Source organism: Capricornis sumatraensis, chromosome 2 (assembly GCF_032405125.1).
Source record: "Capricornis sumatraensis isolate serow.1 chromosome 2, serow.2, whole genome shotgun sequence".
NCBI lineage: Eukaryota > Metazoa > Chordata > Mammalia > Artiodactyla > Bovidae > Capricornis > Capricornis sumatraensis.
Window position 1 is genome coordinate 205,230,622 of NC_091070.1, and position 15,405 is coordinate 205,246,026.

At 52.9% G+C, this 15,405-nt stretch overlaps 1 protein-coding gene across 2 annotated transcripts in view; it reads left to right on the forward strand.

The window, feature by feature from the left end:
• The first annotated feature begins 1,250 nt into the window (after window positions 1-1,250).
• Window positions 1,251-15,405, forward strand: part of HIVEP3 (HIVEP zinc finger 3) — a 55,491-nt gene continuing 41,336 nt past the window's right edge. For both annotated transcript variants that reach the window (XM_068965890.1, XM_068965889.1), the window contains exons 1-2: window positions 1,251-6,311; window positions 10,397-10,542. In XM_068965890.1, the coding sequence (XP_068821991.1) occupies window positions 1,251-6,311; window positions 10,397-10,542 (5,207 nt within the window). The remainder of the gene's footprint in view (window positions 6,312-10,396; window positions 10,543-15,405) is intronic.

The following is a 15,405-nucleotide window of genomic DNA, read 5'->3' on the forward strand; positions in this document are numbered from 1 at the left end:
CACTGTGAGCCACCACAGAGATGGTGGTTTCAGCGTTTTCATTAAACACCAGGCTTGGGAGGTGGGTTAGCAACGGTTTGCAAAGCCATAAGCCTGGATACCTTCAGAACCCAGGGCCAGATAGAGAGAGAAATACTAACCTGAGAACAGTCCCTCTCATAGAAAGCTCATCTCCAGATAACCGATCAGTCCCAACTCTTGCACTGGCCACGGAACCAGTCAGCATTCATCCAGTGGCATCCATGTCCATCTTCACGTTGGATGCACTGCAGCTCGAGATGGAGTTGAGCCAGGAATTGCTATTATTTCATAGACATTATTTCATTTCATACGTGACGCAACTGAGGCTTAGGGAGCTGAAACCCATTCAGAGTTGCTCTCAGAGCAAAGACTGGAATCCAAGCCTGGCATTCCTAAGTGCCCCATCGTTCCCAGAGTCGACTGTGCTCCTGACGCCCCACAGAGCCACAGTCCTCAGAACAACAGTGGACATTCAGAGTCACCAGCGCCTCTGGAAATGTGGGCAAAGGAGGTGCCAAGAGTGCTCTGGTGCACAGGGTCCGGGGCTATGGGTTTGGGTTGAGTCTCCCTCATGAACCTTTAGGGATCACGCCAGGTCTCACCGGAGCTGCATGAGCTGTGGATGAGTTTCAGTAACCCTCTCTTCTCTTCTCTTTGTGTATTTCTCTGTGTGTGCTCTGGTCGAGTAGAAGAGCGTGACTTCCCCTCTGCGACTGATCATCTCTAGCACCGGACGAAAGGGCAGAAGAGGTGAGACGGAGCTGCCCACGGCACCCAGCGTGGCTTCTCTCGTGCCGGGACCAGGGATGCCTGGACCAGGCACACAGCCGTCTCTAGCCGTCCACGGATCGCATAGCACACGGGGGACTTGTGGGGGGCCACTTGCCACTGCCAACTGAAACAATACGATGGCGACTCTGACATCCTTCATGACGTTTCCACGACAGACATTCAGGCAGAAAGTGCTGGTGCATTTTCTGTCTGTGAAGTAGATGGCCATGCCTCACCGATGTGAAAAGTCTGGGCCCTAATGACCTGCCCTGAGTCCACTTGCAGCCAGTGACACTTGGAAAAAAATTTTAAAAACTCCCCAAACCACCTTGGGTTTGACTTCCGTAGCTCTCGACCAATGTTACCCAAGCCAGACGCCTCCTTGGGACGTTTGGGGTATTCATAAATGCAGCCTGCTCCGACCCTCCCTTAATAGCATCTGAAGTCCTGTGGAGGTCATGGATCCTGAACAAAGTGTCAAGGGCACCAAGAAGGCTGAGGGAAGTCCCCGGAAGCGGCTGACCAAAGGAGAGGCCATTCAGACCTGTGTCTCATCTAGCACCCCGTACCCTGGCAGCAGCACAGCCGCCACTCAAGAGGGCCCCCTCCAAGAGCTACTAGCCCCGCAGCCCTTCCCAGGCCCCTCATCGGTTCTTAGGGAAGGCTCTCAGGAGAAAACCGGCCAGCCGCAGAAGCCCCCCAAGAGGTCCTCCATCGAAGCCTCGGCCCACATCTCCCAGCTTCCGCAGCACCCTCTGACACCAGCATTCATGTCGCCCGGCAAACCCGAGCATCTCCTGGAGGGGTCCACATGGCAGCTGGTCGACCCAATGAGACCTGGACCCTCGGGCTCTTTTGTGACCCCTGCGCTCCATCCTCAAAGCCAGCTCCTCCCTTCCCATGCTTCCATCATTCCTCCCGAGGACCTGCCTGGCATCCCCAAAGTCTTTGTGCCCCGTCCCTCCCAGGTCTCCTTGAAGCCCACGGAAGAGGCACACAAGAAGGAGAGGAAACCACAGAAGCCCGGCAAGTACATATGCCAATACTGCAGCCGCCCCTGTGCCAAGCCCAGTGTGCTCCAGAAACACATCCGCTCACACACAGGCGAGAGGCCCTACCCCTGCGGCCCCTGTGGCTTCTCCTTCAAGACCAAGAGTAACCTCTACAAGCACAGGAAGTCCCATGCTCACCGTATCAAAGCCGGCCTGGCCTCGGGAATGGGTGGCGAGATGTATCCCCCAGGGCTGGAGATGGAGAGGATCCCTGGGGAAGAGTTTGAGGAGCCCACCGAGGGAGAAAGCACAGATTCGGAAGAGGAGACGGGCACCACTTCCACACACCCCACAGAGCTCTCCCCGAGGCCCAAACACCCACTCCTGTCCAGCGGTTTGTATAGCTCCGGGAGCCAGGGTTCCAGCCACGAACGCTGTTCCCTGTCCCAGTCCAGCTCAGCCCCATCGCTCGAGGACCCAGCTCCCTTTGCAGGACCCTCATCCGAACACCCCCTGAGCCATAAACCTGAAGACACCCACACGATAAAGCAGAAGCTGGCCCTCCGCTTGAGCGAGAGGAAGAAGGTAATCGACGAGCAGGCGTTCCTGAGCCCGGGCAGCAAAGGCAGCACCGAATCTGGATATTTCTCACGCTCTGAGAGCGCTGAACAGCAGGTCAGCCCCCCAAACACCAACGCCAGGTCCTACGCCGAGATCATCTTTGGCAAGTGTGGGAGGATCGGGCAGCGGACTGCCATGCTGACGGCCACCTCCACCCAGCCCCTCCTGCCCCTGTCCACCGAAGACAAGCCCAGCCTGGTACCTCTGTCCGTGCCCCGGACGCAGGTGATTGAGCATATCACCAAACTCATCACCATCAATGAGGCCGTGGTGGACACCAGCGAGATAGACAGCGTGAAGCCCAGGAGGAGCTCACTGTCGCGGCGGAGCAGCATGGAGTCACCCAAATCCAGCCTCTACCGGGAGCCGCTGGCCTCCCATAGCGAGAAAGCGAAGCCCGAACAATCACTGCTGAGCCTCCAGCGCCCGCCCAGCACCACCCCCCCTGTGCCTCTGCTGAGAAGCCACTCAATGCCTTCTGCCACCTGCACCCTCAGTACCCCCCACCACACCTTCCGAGGCAGCTACTCCTTCGACGACCACGTCGTCGACTCGGAAGCCCTGAGCCGCAGCAGTCAACTGTTTACCTCCCACCCCCGGATGCTCAAGCGCCAGCCGGCCATCGAACTACCTTTGGGCGGAGAGTACAGTTCTGAGGAGGCAGGGCCCAGCAGCAAAGACACAGCCTCCAAGCCTGCAGATGAACCGGAACCCAGGGAAAGCGACCTCACCAAAAAGACCAAGAAGGGTTTGAAAACGAAAGGGGTGATCTATGAATGTAACATATGTGGTGCTCGGTACAAGAAAAGGGACAACTATGAGGCCCATAAAAAGTACTACTGCTCAGAGCTTCAGATGGCAAAGCCAGTCACCGTGGGTGCTCATGTGTCTTCGGAGGCTGAAAAGAGCCAGGCTGAGCATGAGCCCTGGTCCCAGATGATGCATTACAAACTGGGGACCACCTTGGAACTCACTCCACTGAGGAAAAGGAGGAAAGAGAAGAGCCTCGGGGATGAGGAGGAGCCGCCTGGCTTTGAGTCCGCAAAGAGTCAGTTCGGCAGCCCTGGGCCTTCAGAGGCTGCGCGGAACCTTCCCTTGGAGTCCAGCAAGTCACCAGCAGAGCCAAGTAAGTCAGTGCCCTCCCTGGAGGGATCCGCAGGCTTCCAGCCAAGGACTCCTAAGCCAGGGTCCAGTTCAGAATCAGGGAAGGAGAGGAGAACCACGTCCAAAGAAATTTCTGTCATCCAGCACACCAGCTCCTTTGAGAAATCTGACTCTCTGGAGCAGCCTGGTGGTTTGGAAGGGGAAGACAAGTCTGCGGCCCCCTTCTCATCACCCCCGCCTGCCCCACACGGACGCTCGGCCCACTCCCTGCAGCCCAGGTTGGTCCGCCAGCCCAATATTCAGGTTCCCGAAATCCTGGTGACCGAGGAGCCCGACCGGCCAGACACAGAGCCGGAGCCACCCCCTAAGGAGCCGGAGAAGACAGAGGAGTTCCAGTGGCCCCAGCGCAGCCAGACACTTGCCCAGCTCCCAGCTGAGAAGCTGCCACCCAAGAAGAAGAGGCTGCGCCTGGCAGAGATGGCCCAGTCATCGGGGGAGTCCAGTTTTGAGTCCTCCGTGCCTCTGTCTCGCAGCCCGAGCCAGGAGAGCAGTGTCTCACTGAGCGGGTCCAGCCGCTCTGCCTCCTTTGAGAGAGATGACCATGGAAAAGCTGAAGCCGCTGGGCCCTCGTCAGACACACGCTCCAAGCCCTTGGGCACCCACATGCTGACCGTCCCCAGCCACCACCCGCATGCCCGTGAGATGCGGAGGTCAGCCTCAGAACAGAGCCCCAATGTCTCCCACTCCACCCATATGACCGAGACACGCAGCAAATCCTTCGACTATGGCAGCTTGTCCTTGACAGGCCCTTCGGCACCAACTCCAGCAGCTCCAGTGGCTTCAGCAGCCCCACCAGAAAGAAGAAAATGCTTTTTGGTGAGACAGGCTTCTCTGAGCAGGCCTCCCGAAACCGAGCCAGAGGCCACCCCCAAGGGAAGACAGGAGAGTGAGGAACCAAAACCCTCATCCAGTAAATCTTTGGCCAAAGGCACATTGCCCCCAGTTTCCTCTGCAGCCACCTCGCACAGCGGGCACCCGGGAGGCAAGAGCCAGGTGCAAGACAGACCAGCGCTGGGGGCCACCCCGCCCTACACAGAAGCATTGCAGGTGTTCCCCCACCCCATTGCTCAGCTCCCATTGCAGGAGAAACCCTACCTGCCCCCACCCGTCTCCCTTCTCTCCTTCCAGCACCTCCTACAGCATGAGCCAGGGCAGTCTTCAGAGTTCTTCCCCACCCAGGCCATGTCCAGCCTGCTCTGCACACCTTACTCCATGCCCCCGCTTCCTCCCTCCTTATTTCAAGCTCCCCCACTTCCTCTCCAACCCCCTGTTCTACACCCGGGCCAACTCCACCTCCCGCAGCTCATGCCTCACCCAGCCAACATCCCATTCCGACAGCCCCCTTCATTTCTCCCCATGCCTTACCCTGCCTCCTCAGCACTTTCTTCTGGGTTTTTCCTGCCTCTGCAATCCCAGTTCAGCCTTCAGCTCCCCGGTGAAGTGGAAAGCCACGTGCCCCAGATCAAAACTAGCCTGGCCACACTGGCAACAGGAACCCCGGGCCTCTCCCCCAGCACAGAGTACAGCAGTGACATCCAGCTGCCCACTGTGGCTCCCCCGTCCAGCTGCTCAGCACCCACATCAGCCCCTCCACTGGCCCTGCCTGCCTGTCCAGACACCATGGTGTCTCTAGTTGTGCCCGTCCGCATCCAGACCAACATGCCGTCCTATGGGAGTGCCATGTACACCACTCTCTCCCAGATCCTGGTTACCCAGTCCCAAGGCAGCTCAGCAACTGTGGCTCTTCCCAAGTTTGAGGAGCCCTCATGCAAGGGGACGTCTGTGTGTGGGGCAGATGTGTATGAGGTCGGGCCCAGACTGGCTGGAGTAAGTGAAGAACAGAGCAGAGGTTTCCCGACTCCATTCCTGAGAGTGCCTGTGACATTACCTGAAAGAAAAGGCACTTCCCTGGCATCAGAAAGTGTCTTGAGCCTGGAGGGGAGTTCATCAACAGTGGGAGGAAGCAAACGTGTCCTTTCACCAGCTGGCAGCCTTGAACTTACCATGGAAACCCAGCAGCAAAAAAGGGTGAAGGAAGAGGAGGCTTCTAAGGCAGATGAAAAATTTGAACTTGTGAAACCATGTAGCGTGGTGCTTAGCAGCCCCGAGGATAGCAAGAAATCAGAGAAGTCCCACTTGGGCAGCCAGGGCCAGGGCAGGAGGGAACTAGAAACACTCTCCAGCCTGTCTTCAGATCTATCAGACCCCAAGGAAATTCCTCCCCTTCCTCAGCCCTCATTGCCCCATGTGACAGCCTCAGGCTCAGAGGCTTTGAAGGAATATGCCCAACCATCTGGTAAACCTCACCGAAGAGGATTACTCCCATCAAGTGTGAAGAAAGAAGATTCCAAGGAACAAGCTGACCTCCCTCCACTGGCACCTCCCAGCTCACAACCTCTGTCAGAAACATCCCCCAGACCAGCCAAGTTACAAGAAGGTACGGACTCAAAGAAGGTACTGCAGTTCCCCAGCCTCCACACAACCACTAATGTCAGTTGGTGCTATTTAAACTACATTAAGCCAAATCACATCCAGCATGCAGATAGGAGGTCCTCTGTTTACGCTGGTTGGTGCATAAGTTTGTACAACCCCAACCTTCCAGGGGTTTCCACTAAAGCTGCTTTGTCCCTCCTGAGGTCTAAGCAGAAGGTGAGCAAAGAGACATACACCATGGCCACAGCTCCACATCCTGAGACAGGAAGGCTTGTGCCATCCAGCTCCCGTAAGCCCCGCATGACAGAGGTGAGTTCAATCTTGTTTTTCTTCTACTCCCTGATTGTAAAAGCCTTTGCTGAGCTTTTAAAGCCACATTCTCCTCAAGGTCCATTTGCAAAACGAGAGCCAACTGAGTGGACAGATTTCTTCTCTATCAGCTGTGACTGGCCACATTATTTATTGGATTTCTTTGTCAGTGTCCCTCAAATCATTGGACTAGGTGCATTTCAATAAAGTGAACTTTAAAGTGACCCACTTTCCCATTAGCTTCTATTGAAATATCAAAGAAACAATCTCATCCAAAAGACTGAGTTGGTAAACCTTGCTGATGGGAATGCCTGCAACAGTTTGAGAATTTTATGCCACTCCAACATATATTTCTTCCTTACAGTGTTAGTCTTTTCCTGCTTTTCTTATTCTCTGCATCTGCTATTTCTGTTCTCTGGTGCCACTTGAGATTTTCTCAGAGAGTCTAGAGTTTGACAAAAAAAAGACTCCTGAAATATTCTTTTTTTCTTTTCTGTGAGTAGAAGAGCAAATAGACCTTAACTGTAGTATCCCTCTTTACCAGTAGGTGACAGTTCCACAGCTTGACTCATCTTTGCTGATGGTAGTGCACAACACTGGCTATGCTCATGTTTTCTCCTCCATTGCCTCTGACTTGAGGCTGCAATAGGAGGCATGAAATCTTGATCTCTGTAAGTTCAGGAAGATTGATATTTGATAATTCCAAGTTTGTTTCAGACTGGTGACGCCTCCATATCCTGGTGTCACCTTGTCAGGTGACAAGGCCAGCATAAGGATTCAAGTCATGATGTGCTATGCTGACTTGATCTTTGTGGAATAACAGTTGGTCTTATTGGTTGAGTAGCCTCACTGTGCCAGTCATTGTTCGGGGCACTTGAATCCAGTTGATGTTCATCGCCGCCTGTAAGGTAGCAGTACCATTTCCATTCTGTAGACGAGGGAACTGAGAGTCAGACGGTGAGAGAGGTTCAGGGCACATGGCAAGTATTTGGCAAACCCAGAATTTGAACCGAGACCTGTCTGACTCCAGAGAGTCTATTTTCTTCTTTCAATTATTTGAGGAAAGAAGACTGTAAAAGTGACTGCAAATTTAAAGACCTTCATTAGTAAGTCTTTAGAACAGATCCTTTGACCAAGTAAATCCCCCTAAACTAAATCCTGATTGTAGATAAATGAATAAACTATGTTCATTAACTTCTGTATTTGCATCCTCCTCTTTGAGTGAGTGATGCTTGTGCATTGAATTTCTCCTTAGCTCGCCTGGATATTCTGCACCAAACTGTTTCTCAAATTTATTCTCTAAATATCCTCATCAGTCTATAGACATCCTTAAATGAGGTTTCCACTTTTGCTATAAACAAAACATTACGACTGATTTTCTCTCCAGTGTCTCTTACTGGCTGTGGCTACTCCCAAGATGCTGTGGTAATTATAGTCTTACTTAGAACTTATTGTGCACCTACTATGTACCAAGTACCATGCCCAACATGACTTTTTTCCTCACAACCACATTGACAGGTTTGTATATCATTATTTGATGGATAAAGAGACCAAAGCATGAAGAAGTCAGGCAATTTGCACAAGGTCCCAAACATAGTAAATGGCCTGGATTCAAAACTAGATCTCACTCTAAAGTTCTTTTGGATGATCTGAACTGCTCCTCTGTTTTAATGACTGAACACTGAAAGGTGGTTTAAGAAAAACAAAGAATTAATTTGGCTTAACTGGGTCTGACAACCATTTGTTTAAAATGCTGCTTTCCTAAAATGAGCTGCAACTTTTTCCTGGACTATCTCATTTGGTTTACTTGGATCAGCTGGTAAAGAATATGCCTGCAAATGCAGGAGACCTGGGTTTAATCCCTGGGTTGGGAAGATCCCCTGGAGAAGGGAATGGCAACCCACTCCCAGTATTCTGGCCTGGAGAATTCCATGGATGGTATAGTTCATGGGGTCACAAAGAGTCAGACATGATTGAAGACTTTCACTTAAACACATAAACTTAGCGTGTTTCCTACCGGAAGCTCACCAGTCTGGTACATTACTGTAACTGCATAGCTCACGGCCTGATGCCTTTCTACAATCATCCCTCTCTCTGGTCTCTGCCTGCATTCCAGTGATAGGTTGCTCACCACCTGTTAGTACAACCCAACCCATCTTTGAACAGTGCTTTAAAAAAGTTCCCTATTATATTGACCTGACATTTGTCATCCCATAGCTTCCATTCACTGTTAGTAGATCTGAAAAGGCCCTTTGGGTAATATCACAATTTCAAAGCTCTTCCTAACCATCTTTATGCAGGAATAGACCCAGTCAGGTTTGAGTTTGGTCACATACTTTTTTTTTTTTTTTCATATCTAAACCTTGGAGAAACCCAAGCTTATACAAGAGTTCACTTTGCAGCCACATTTCGTTCCCCGTTTCTCCTTCCTTTTTTCTCCTTGGAGATAATTTTGACAACCGCATGCACTAATGCAAAGAGATTAAGAACAAGGGCTTCAGTGCCAGATTGCCCAAATTTGAGTTCTCCGATCTCACTCACTTACTTACTAATTGACTTTGGGTCAGTTACTCAACCTCTCTGTGCCTTGGTTTCCTCATTGGTAAGACAGAGATAAAAAGCTGTCAGATAGCAAATACTTAGCTCATAGGAATGCGGAGATAATTAAATGAGTTAAAATATGCAAGGTGTGTTTAGAACAGTGGTTGGCACATTGAAACTTGATAATCACTATCTGCAGTTACTCACATTATTATCTTTAAAACTTAAAGTGGATCCCTGGTCCCCTGCTCAAGTCCAACCATGTTTCCTGGTAGAGTGTCTGCTACCACCAACACCAGCCTCCTCCAGCTTGGCTCTGACATCACAGCTGGCTGTAAGACAGAAGGCACTTATCAGCCTGAGGGAGGCCTCTTGGTCATTCCATGGGTGGCCCAGATGCCAGGCTGACATGGAAGTGAAAACAGCAGGCTCTGAAAACCTTTGAGTATTGCATAAAATCAGCGATCTTCTGCTGAAGCGGCACACCACATACCCTCTCTTGGTTTCCACTCCCCATCTCCAATTCTGAAGAGATTGTCAGGAGTCACTGAATCATTGAAGCTGACCCTGGAATGAATCTTTAAGATGGTCTAATCTCGACTCTGAGCCTCAGAGAGGTGAAGTAATCCACCCAAGTTTGGCTCAGTTTGCAGTGGCCTATGTAATGCAAGAACTCAGATTCCTTGATTTCCAATCAGCTACTTTTCTGTTCGGCCCCTTGTAGGAGCAGGTGTGGTGGCTGAAGCAGGGACTTCTGTCCTTAGATTGTCTCAGCACCAGGGGACACAGTTGCTGCTCCTCCTGGCTACAAACAGGGCAGTTCCTCCTGACCTTAATGGAATGGCATGGAGTAGGATGAGAATATCACTGCCAGCCCCAGCCCCCAGCCGCCAGCCCAGCATCACTGCTCCCTATTAAAGGTGCACCCATCCCTGCCACCATCAGAGGATCTAGGGGACAGGTTATCCAGCCAGCCCTTAACACCAAGGCCTATAGCTCATGAAGAGAATGGACTCCCTAAAATGCCCATCCCCCAGACACATGCCCATCGGTGGGCAGCACAGCCTCTCTGTGTCCAGCTCTGGCAGCAGTCAGGGGTGGGGTCCGGGCCTTCAGGAGACCTGCTTTCTGCTCCTAGAAGTGCCCTTGACTTGCTGTGTGGCCTTGACTTTCTGATGTATAAAGGAGAACTGGGCCAGTTAATCTTCAAAGGTGAAGTCTTCGTTTCTGTATGCAGCATTCCTCACACACCTTCTCTGAGGTTGGCATGGCCCGGGAGACCAAGATGAGGACCTGTCCCCAGAAGCCCCTAGACTAGTGTGAAAAAAGAGAGGAGACGCAGCTCTCGTGGGAAGGCCTGGGCAGAGTCCTGGTTCTGACTTCGCCTCTGGGGATTCGTTTCCCTTCTTCTGTAAAGTGGGGCTAGTAGCATCTTGTCACTGGGCAGAGGGAGAATGAATGAAGTGAGCCACGGTGAAGTGTGGGCATCATTCTGTGACGACGTGTTAACCAGCAGTGATTTTGTCGTTCCTGCGGTGGGCCAGGTTCGCCTCCCTTCGCTGGTTTCCCCGGAAGGACAGAAAGAGATAGCTAGAGTGGAGAAAGAAGAGGAGAAGAGAGGGAAGCCGGAGGAGGACGCTCCCGCCTCCAAGAGAGGGGAGCCGGCGAGGATCAAAATCTTCGAAGGAGGGTAAGAATTATGTTTGGTTTGCAGTGTCTGCTCTCCATGCAGTAAGTGCTCGCGCCCGCCCGCAGGCTGGGGGTGGTGCCTGCCTTCTGTGTTCAGAATGGTGGTCTGTGTTCAGAGGTGGTGAGCATCTCATTGGGCAAGACTGTGCCCACAGGAGCCCTGGGCTTTCCACCTCCCAGGAAGTGCCATCTTTGTGGGACTTGCTGGCCACTTCTGTTAAGGAACATTGGGTCCTTGGTGGGGGCTCGGGGACACCAGGTATATGCTGGGGACTGGAGCCATCTGGGTCTTCCCCCAGCCCCTCCTGCCTCAGATGCTGGCTGGGTTCCTAGACCCCACGTTGGGGTTGATAGTGACCCTCCCGGGTCCTGTGCGGACTGCCACCTACGTTGGTACATGTTCTGCAGAGGTCACCTCTGTCCTGCCTAAGCAGCCACGGTGACAGGTCTGGTGTCCATGGGCTCTGCCAACTGGGATGTCTACAGGGCTGGTGGCGCACTGCACTCATCAGCTGTACATACCGGTCTCCGGGTCTCTTCTTGGACTGGCCGGGTCCAGGACTCGTTGGTTTGTAAACATTTAGAGGAACACCCCTAGTTTTTCACCTTTGGTGCTTTGTGTTTGTAAACCTAAGGACTGAAACATCTCAGAATTCTCAGCTGTGGGGCTCTCGGGGCTCCCAGAAGGCTGCCTGGTTCCAGGCCTGCTCTGTGGAAGTGTCGTGCGAGCTGTGTTCTGTGTGACCACGTGTGTGCTCCCTGGGATGTGGGTGTCTGTATGCAGGTCCCGTGGTGTCTGTCTCAGGGTCCTGTGTCTGTGTCCCCAGTGTCATCAATGCAGCCCTCTTCCTACCCAGTCCCGAGGGATAACAGCATGGAGGAAAACCTGCCTCCCAGGGAGGAGGGTCCCCAGGAATCCATGTCCCCAGGAACATGGAATGTCACTGGGGCCTACAGTCCTCCAGCACTTGCAAGTGCCCAACTCACAAGATCAAAGTGGGAGGTGCCAGGTTCCTCTGGAGCATTGGGAGATGAGACCAAGCCCAGCTCCCGAGGCCACTGGTGGGCATCCTTGGGCACTGACCAGCAGGGTCTCCCAGGAGGGATGTTTGAAAACTGAACTTGGGGACTTGTGTTGTCACAGAAATAGGGAGGGGAGTCAGGGATGGCAAGCATCCTGCAGTGGCAAGGACGCATCCCCAAAGGGGAGAAATATCTTGCTCAGAGTTCCCGTAACTGCTCCATTGAGAAACACTAGACCAGCGGGTTTTTTCAAGCACTGTCTTTCCACCCGGGGACTGGCGGGTTTCCTCTTCTGCTACTTGGTTAGAGCGCCCCCTTGTGTCTCCGTGTTCGCACATCATCGGATCCTCCAAAGGCCACGTAAGACTTCACCCCAGGATTGGTGAATCAGTCACAGCCTTCTCCCCGCAGCTTCAAGGACCATCTGTGGGGTCCCAGGGGCGGCTGAATGTCAGCTGGTGTGAACAAAGGGGTCTGCTTCCGCCTTGAGAGGCAACAGCCCCCAGACTGGAGATCTGGTTCCCCGAGGCAGTTCCCTTGTTCTGAGCCCCGAAAGGGCAGCTGGCAGGAGCCTCTCCCCAGCCCAGTTAGTTCACAGCTCCAGCCGCCTCCCAGAGTCTCTGCCACACGATCTACCTTCAGCTGAGAGGTGAAGGCCACGTCTGAGTCCTCTTCTCTTCCTGCAGCCTGGCCAGGGGTCCCCACTCTAGCCCATCCCCACCATTCCATCCAGGTCATCACTTAGTCCCACCCTCTCTGTTCAGAATCTCCCTGTCTTGCCAGGTCGGGCATCCCTGCCCCCGAGTGGCTCTCCCACTAACCTGTTCCACTGGGACAGTCTCCTCCCCTCTCCAGCTCTGCCTCCCATCGGTAAAAGGGGATAATTACATACTTTATGGGTTGTTGGGGGATCCTGTGCTGCCCTATGTAAAGACCAGCACAGTTCATGGTGCTAAAAAAATGGGTATCAGAGTATTTTTTCATTTTTGTGTCCATTGTTTTGATCCCCTCCAGGATAATCTCACTCTGTCGACTGTGAAGAACATCACCCTCACTCTCTCCACTTGTCACATTTAATTTCAGCACCTTGGTAGGGGGAATGGGGTTATGCAATGCCACCAGTCAGGTCATCTTCTCCCACAGCCCCGCTGTCCCATCTGGGCCCCCACTGTACCTCGCACCTTTGCTTCTGGTGACCCCTTGATATTTACGGTTCTTTGAGGGCTGGTGTCACCCTCCAGGAGGGTTTGCAAATGTGGACTTGAAAGTTTGGGGTTGTCACAGAACTTACAAGTGCTCTGTACCAGAAGACAGCCAGAGCCAAGAGGGTCATCTATGATCCTGCTCTCAAGGAGGCTGGCTCAGGGGTAGCAGAAGGCCTGGAGCTGAGGTGTGGACCATCAGTGTTCAGATGCTCCGAGCAGGCAGGGACCCCTGGGCCCAAAGTAGCCAGAGAAGGCTTCCTGGAGGAGGTGGGCTAGGCCTGGAGGGTATATGAGACCGGGACCGGCAGAGAGGAAAGGTGAGTCAGATGGCAGTCTGGGTGTCCTGGTGACTCATGCACCTGGTCAGTCGGACTAGTTTCCTGTGGCCTTGAATGGTCTCCCTGGTCAGTGTTGTCCGCTTCCTTGGCTAAACTTCATCCCTGCACGAAGGACGCTAAATGTGAATCTCCAGCTAGGACCTTACTCCTGAACTGTAGACCATTGCTTCTGATGCCTCATGGGCACCTCTGCCTGGAAGACTAGGGCACCTCAGACTCAGTATATGCTGACCAAGCCCTACAGGTACCACCAACAGCATCTCCTTCCACCTTGGGAACCAGATCCTTAGGCTCAGAACAGCTCTGTCTCATCCCCATTAACAAATCCTGTCAACTCACCCTGTGAAACCATATCCAGAATCTGCCCATTTCTCCCACGTCCCAGCTCAAACTGCTGCTGAGTTTCATCTGGATCGTCACAGTCTCCTGCTAGAATCTCCTGCTTCCATTCTTACCCACTATCATGTATTCTTAACCCAGCAGCCAGAGCGATCCAGTTTAACATCAGCAGACCCTGTCACTCCCACTCTGCACCCTTCACAGACCTCCAGTAGACTGAAGCGACTCAGCAGCAGCAGCAGCCTGTGTGTTCTAGCTCCAGATCCTCCCTGACCTCTGCCTGCCCCTCTACCCCTTGCTTCTCCTTTTTCTTTCAAATAGGTCTTTAAAAAATTGTTTTTATTTACGTATTTATTGACTGAGCTTGGTCGTCACATGAGCTTTCGCTAGTTATAGCAGGCAGGGACCACTCTCTAGTTGCAGTACACAGGCTTCTGCCCGTGGCAGCCTCTCCTGTTACGGCCCACGGGCTCGAGAGTGCAGGGCCAGTGGCTGTGGTGCATAGACTTAGTTGCGTCACAGCATGTGGAGTCTTCCCAGACCAGGGATTGAACCTGTGTCCCTGCATCGGCAGGTTCCTACCCCTTGCTTCCTGTGCCCCAGCCTAAGATCTCTTCGTCTGACATGCTGCTTTTAGGGCCTTTGCACTTGCTGCACCCTCTGCCCTGAACACTTTTTTTGGAGTCCCGCAGCTCCCTCACTTCCTTCCATCACCCTTCAGAGAAGCCTTACCAGATCATCCTCCCCTGTGTGCCCTCCTCCAGCATTTCTTACCCAGCTTCCCTCCCCTGCTTTATTTTTCCCCAGTCACTAGTTTACTTCTGTTTCCCCCTCCAGAATATACACCCTGTGAGAGGTCAGGCATTGTCCTTTATTCATTGTTGTATCCCCAGTGCTGAAAATGCTGACTGGCATGTAGGCCGCGCTGGTGAATGTTTATTAACTGAAGGACTCTCTCTTTACCTGAGACCTCAGATGAGGGGCTGTGTCCCTGAACTCAGCAGCCCTTAGAATCCATGCGCAATGGAGACTCTGGGTCTCAGGAAGGAGGACGGACAGAGAGTCAGGGCCAAGCCACCAACCTGAAGTCAGACTTGGCCTGGGAAGGTGAAGTCAGGTGGCTTCGGCTATGCAGCAAGCACCTGGGGCTGGGAGCCAAGGCTGTTTGTTTGCTGACCTGCCCTGCAAGTGTTACAGGTGAAAAATGAAACATGATTCCAAAAAGGGCTGGCTCATGGGTTACCAGCTTCCTGGCCAGTGCCCGCTGTGAGTAGATCCTTTCTGTCTTGGGGGCCAGAGAGGAGTGGTCCTGGGCACCCAACTCTGGAGACAGGCCGCTGTCTTCCTGGGTGAGTCCAGGTCATCAGGGCCATGTCTTCTTTCTGACTCAGTGCCTTGATCTCTCTTGAATCCTCAGGCTTCTCCCTGGAGTGTAGAAGTGCAGCTTTGCGTGTGGCCAGCTTTGCTCCTGTGGGCCAGGAGCAAGTTGTCCAGCTCCTATCACATGTGCCCACACTGGGTTTAGTTCTCTTTCTATTTCTCCCAAACCCTGTTGTTCCATCTCTGCTAGGGAATATGACCCGGGCTTTTGTGGACACAGAGGAGGGTGGGATATTGCAAAGTACAGGTGCGACATTCAATTGCCCAGACCAGGGAGGTGGCGGTGGAGATGGGAGTGGAGCTAGAGGACACCTGGTGAATCAAATACAAAGGGTGAGGATGAGAAGCTTGGAATGGAGAATGGCTGCCACGTTTCTGGCTCAAGGACATATGAAGCTGCCATGTACGGAGATGGGCAAGGATGGGAAGGAGAGTAAGAAAGAGGTTTGGGGAAGGAGGGATCAAAGCTTGGTGGACAGTGTTCACTTTGAGATGCCAGTCAGACATCCAAGTGTTCAGGAAGGTATGTGGCAATTGGATATCTGAGCCTGGCCTGCAGAGGACAGGAAAGATACATTT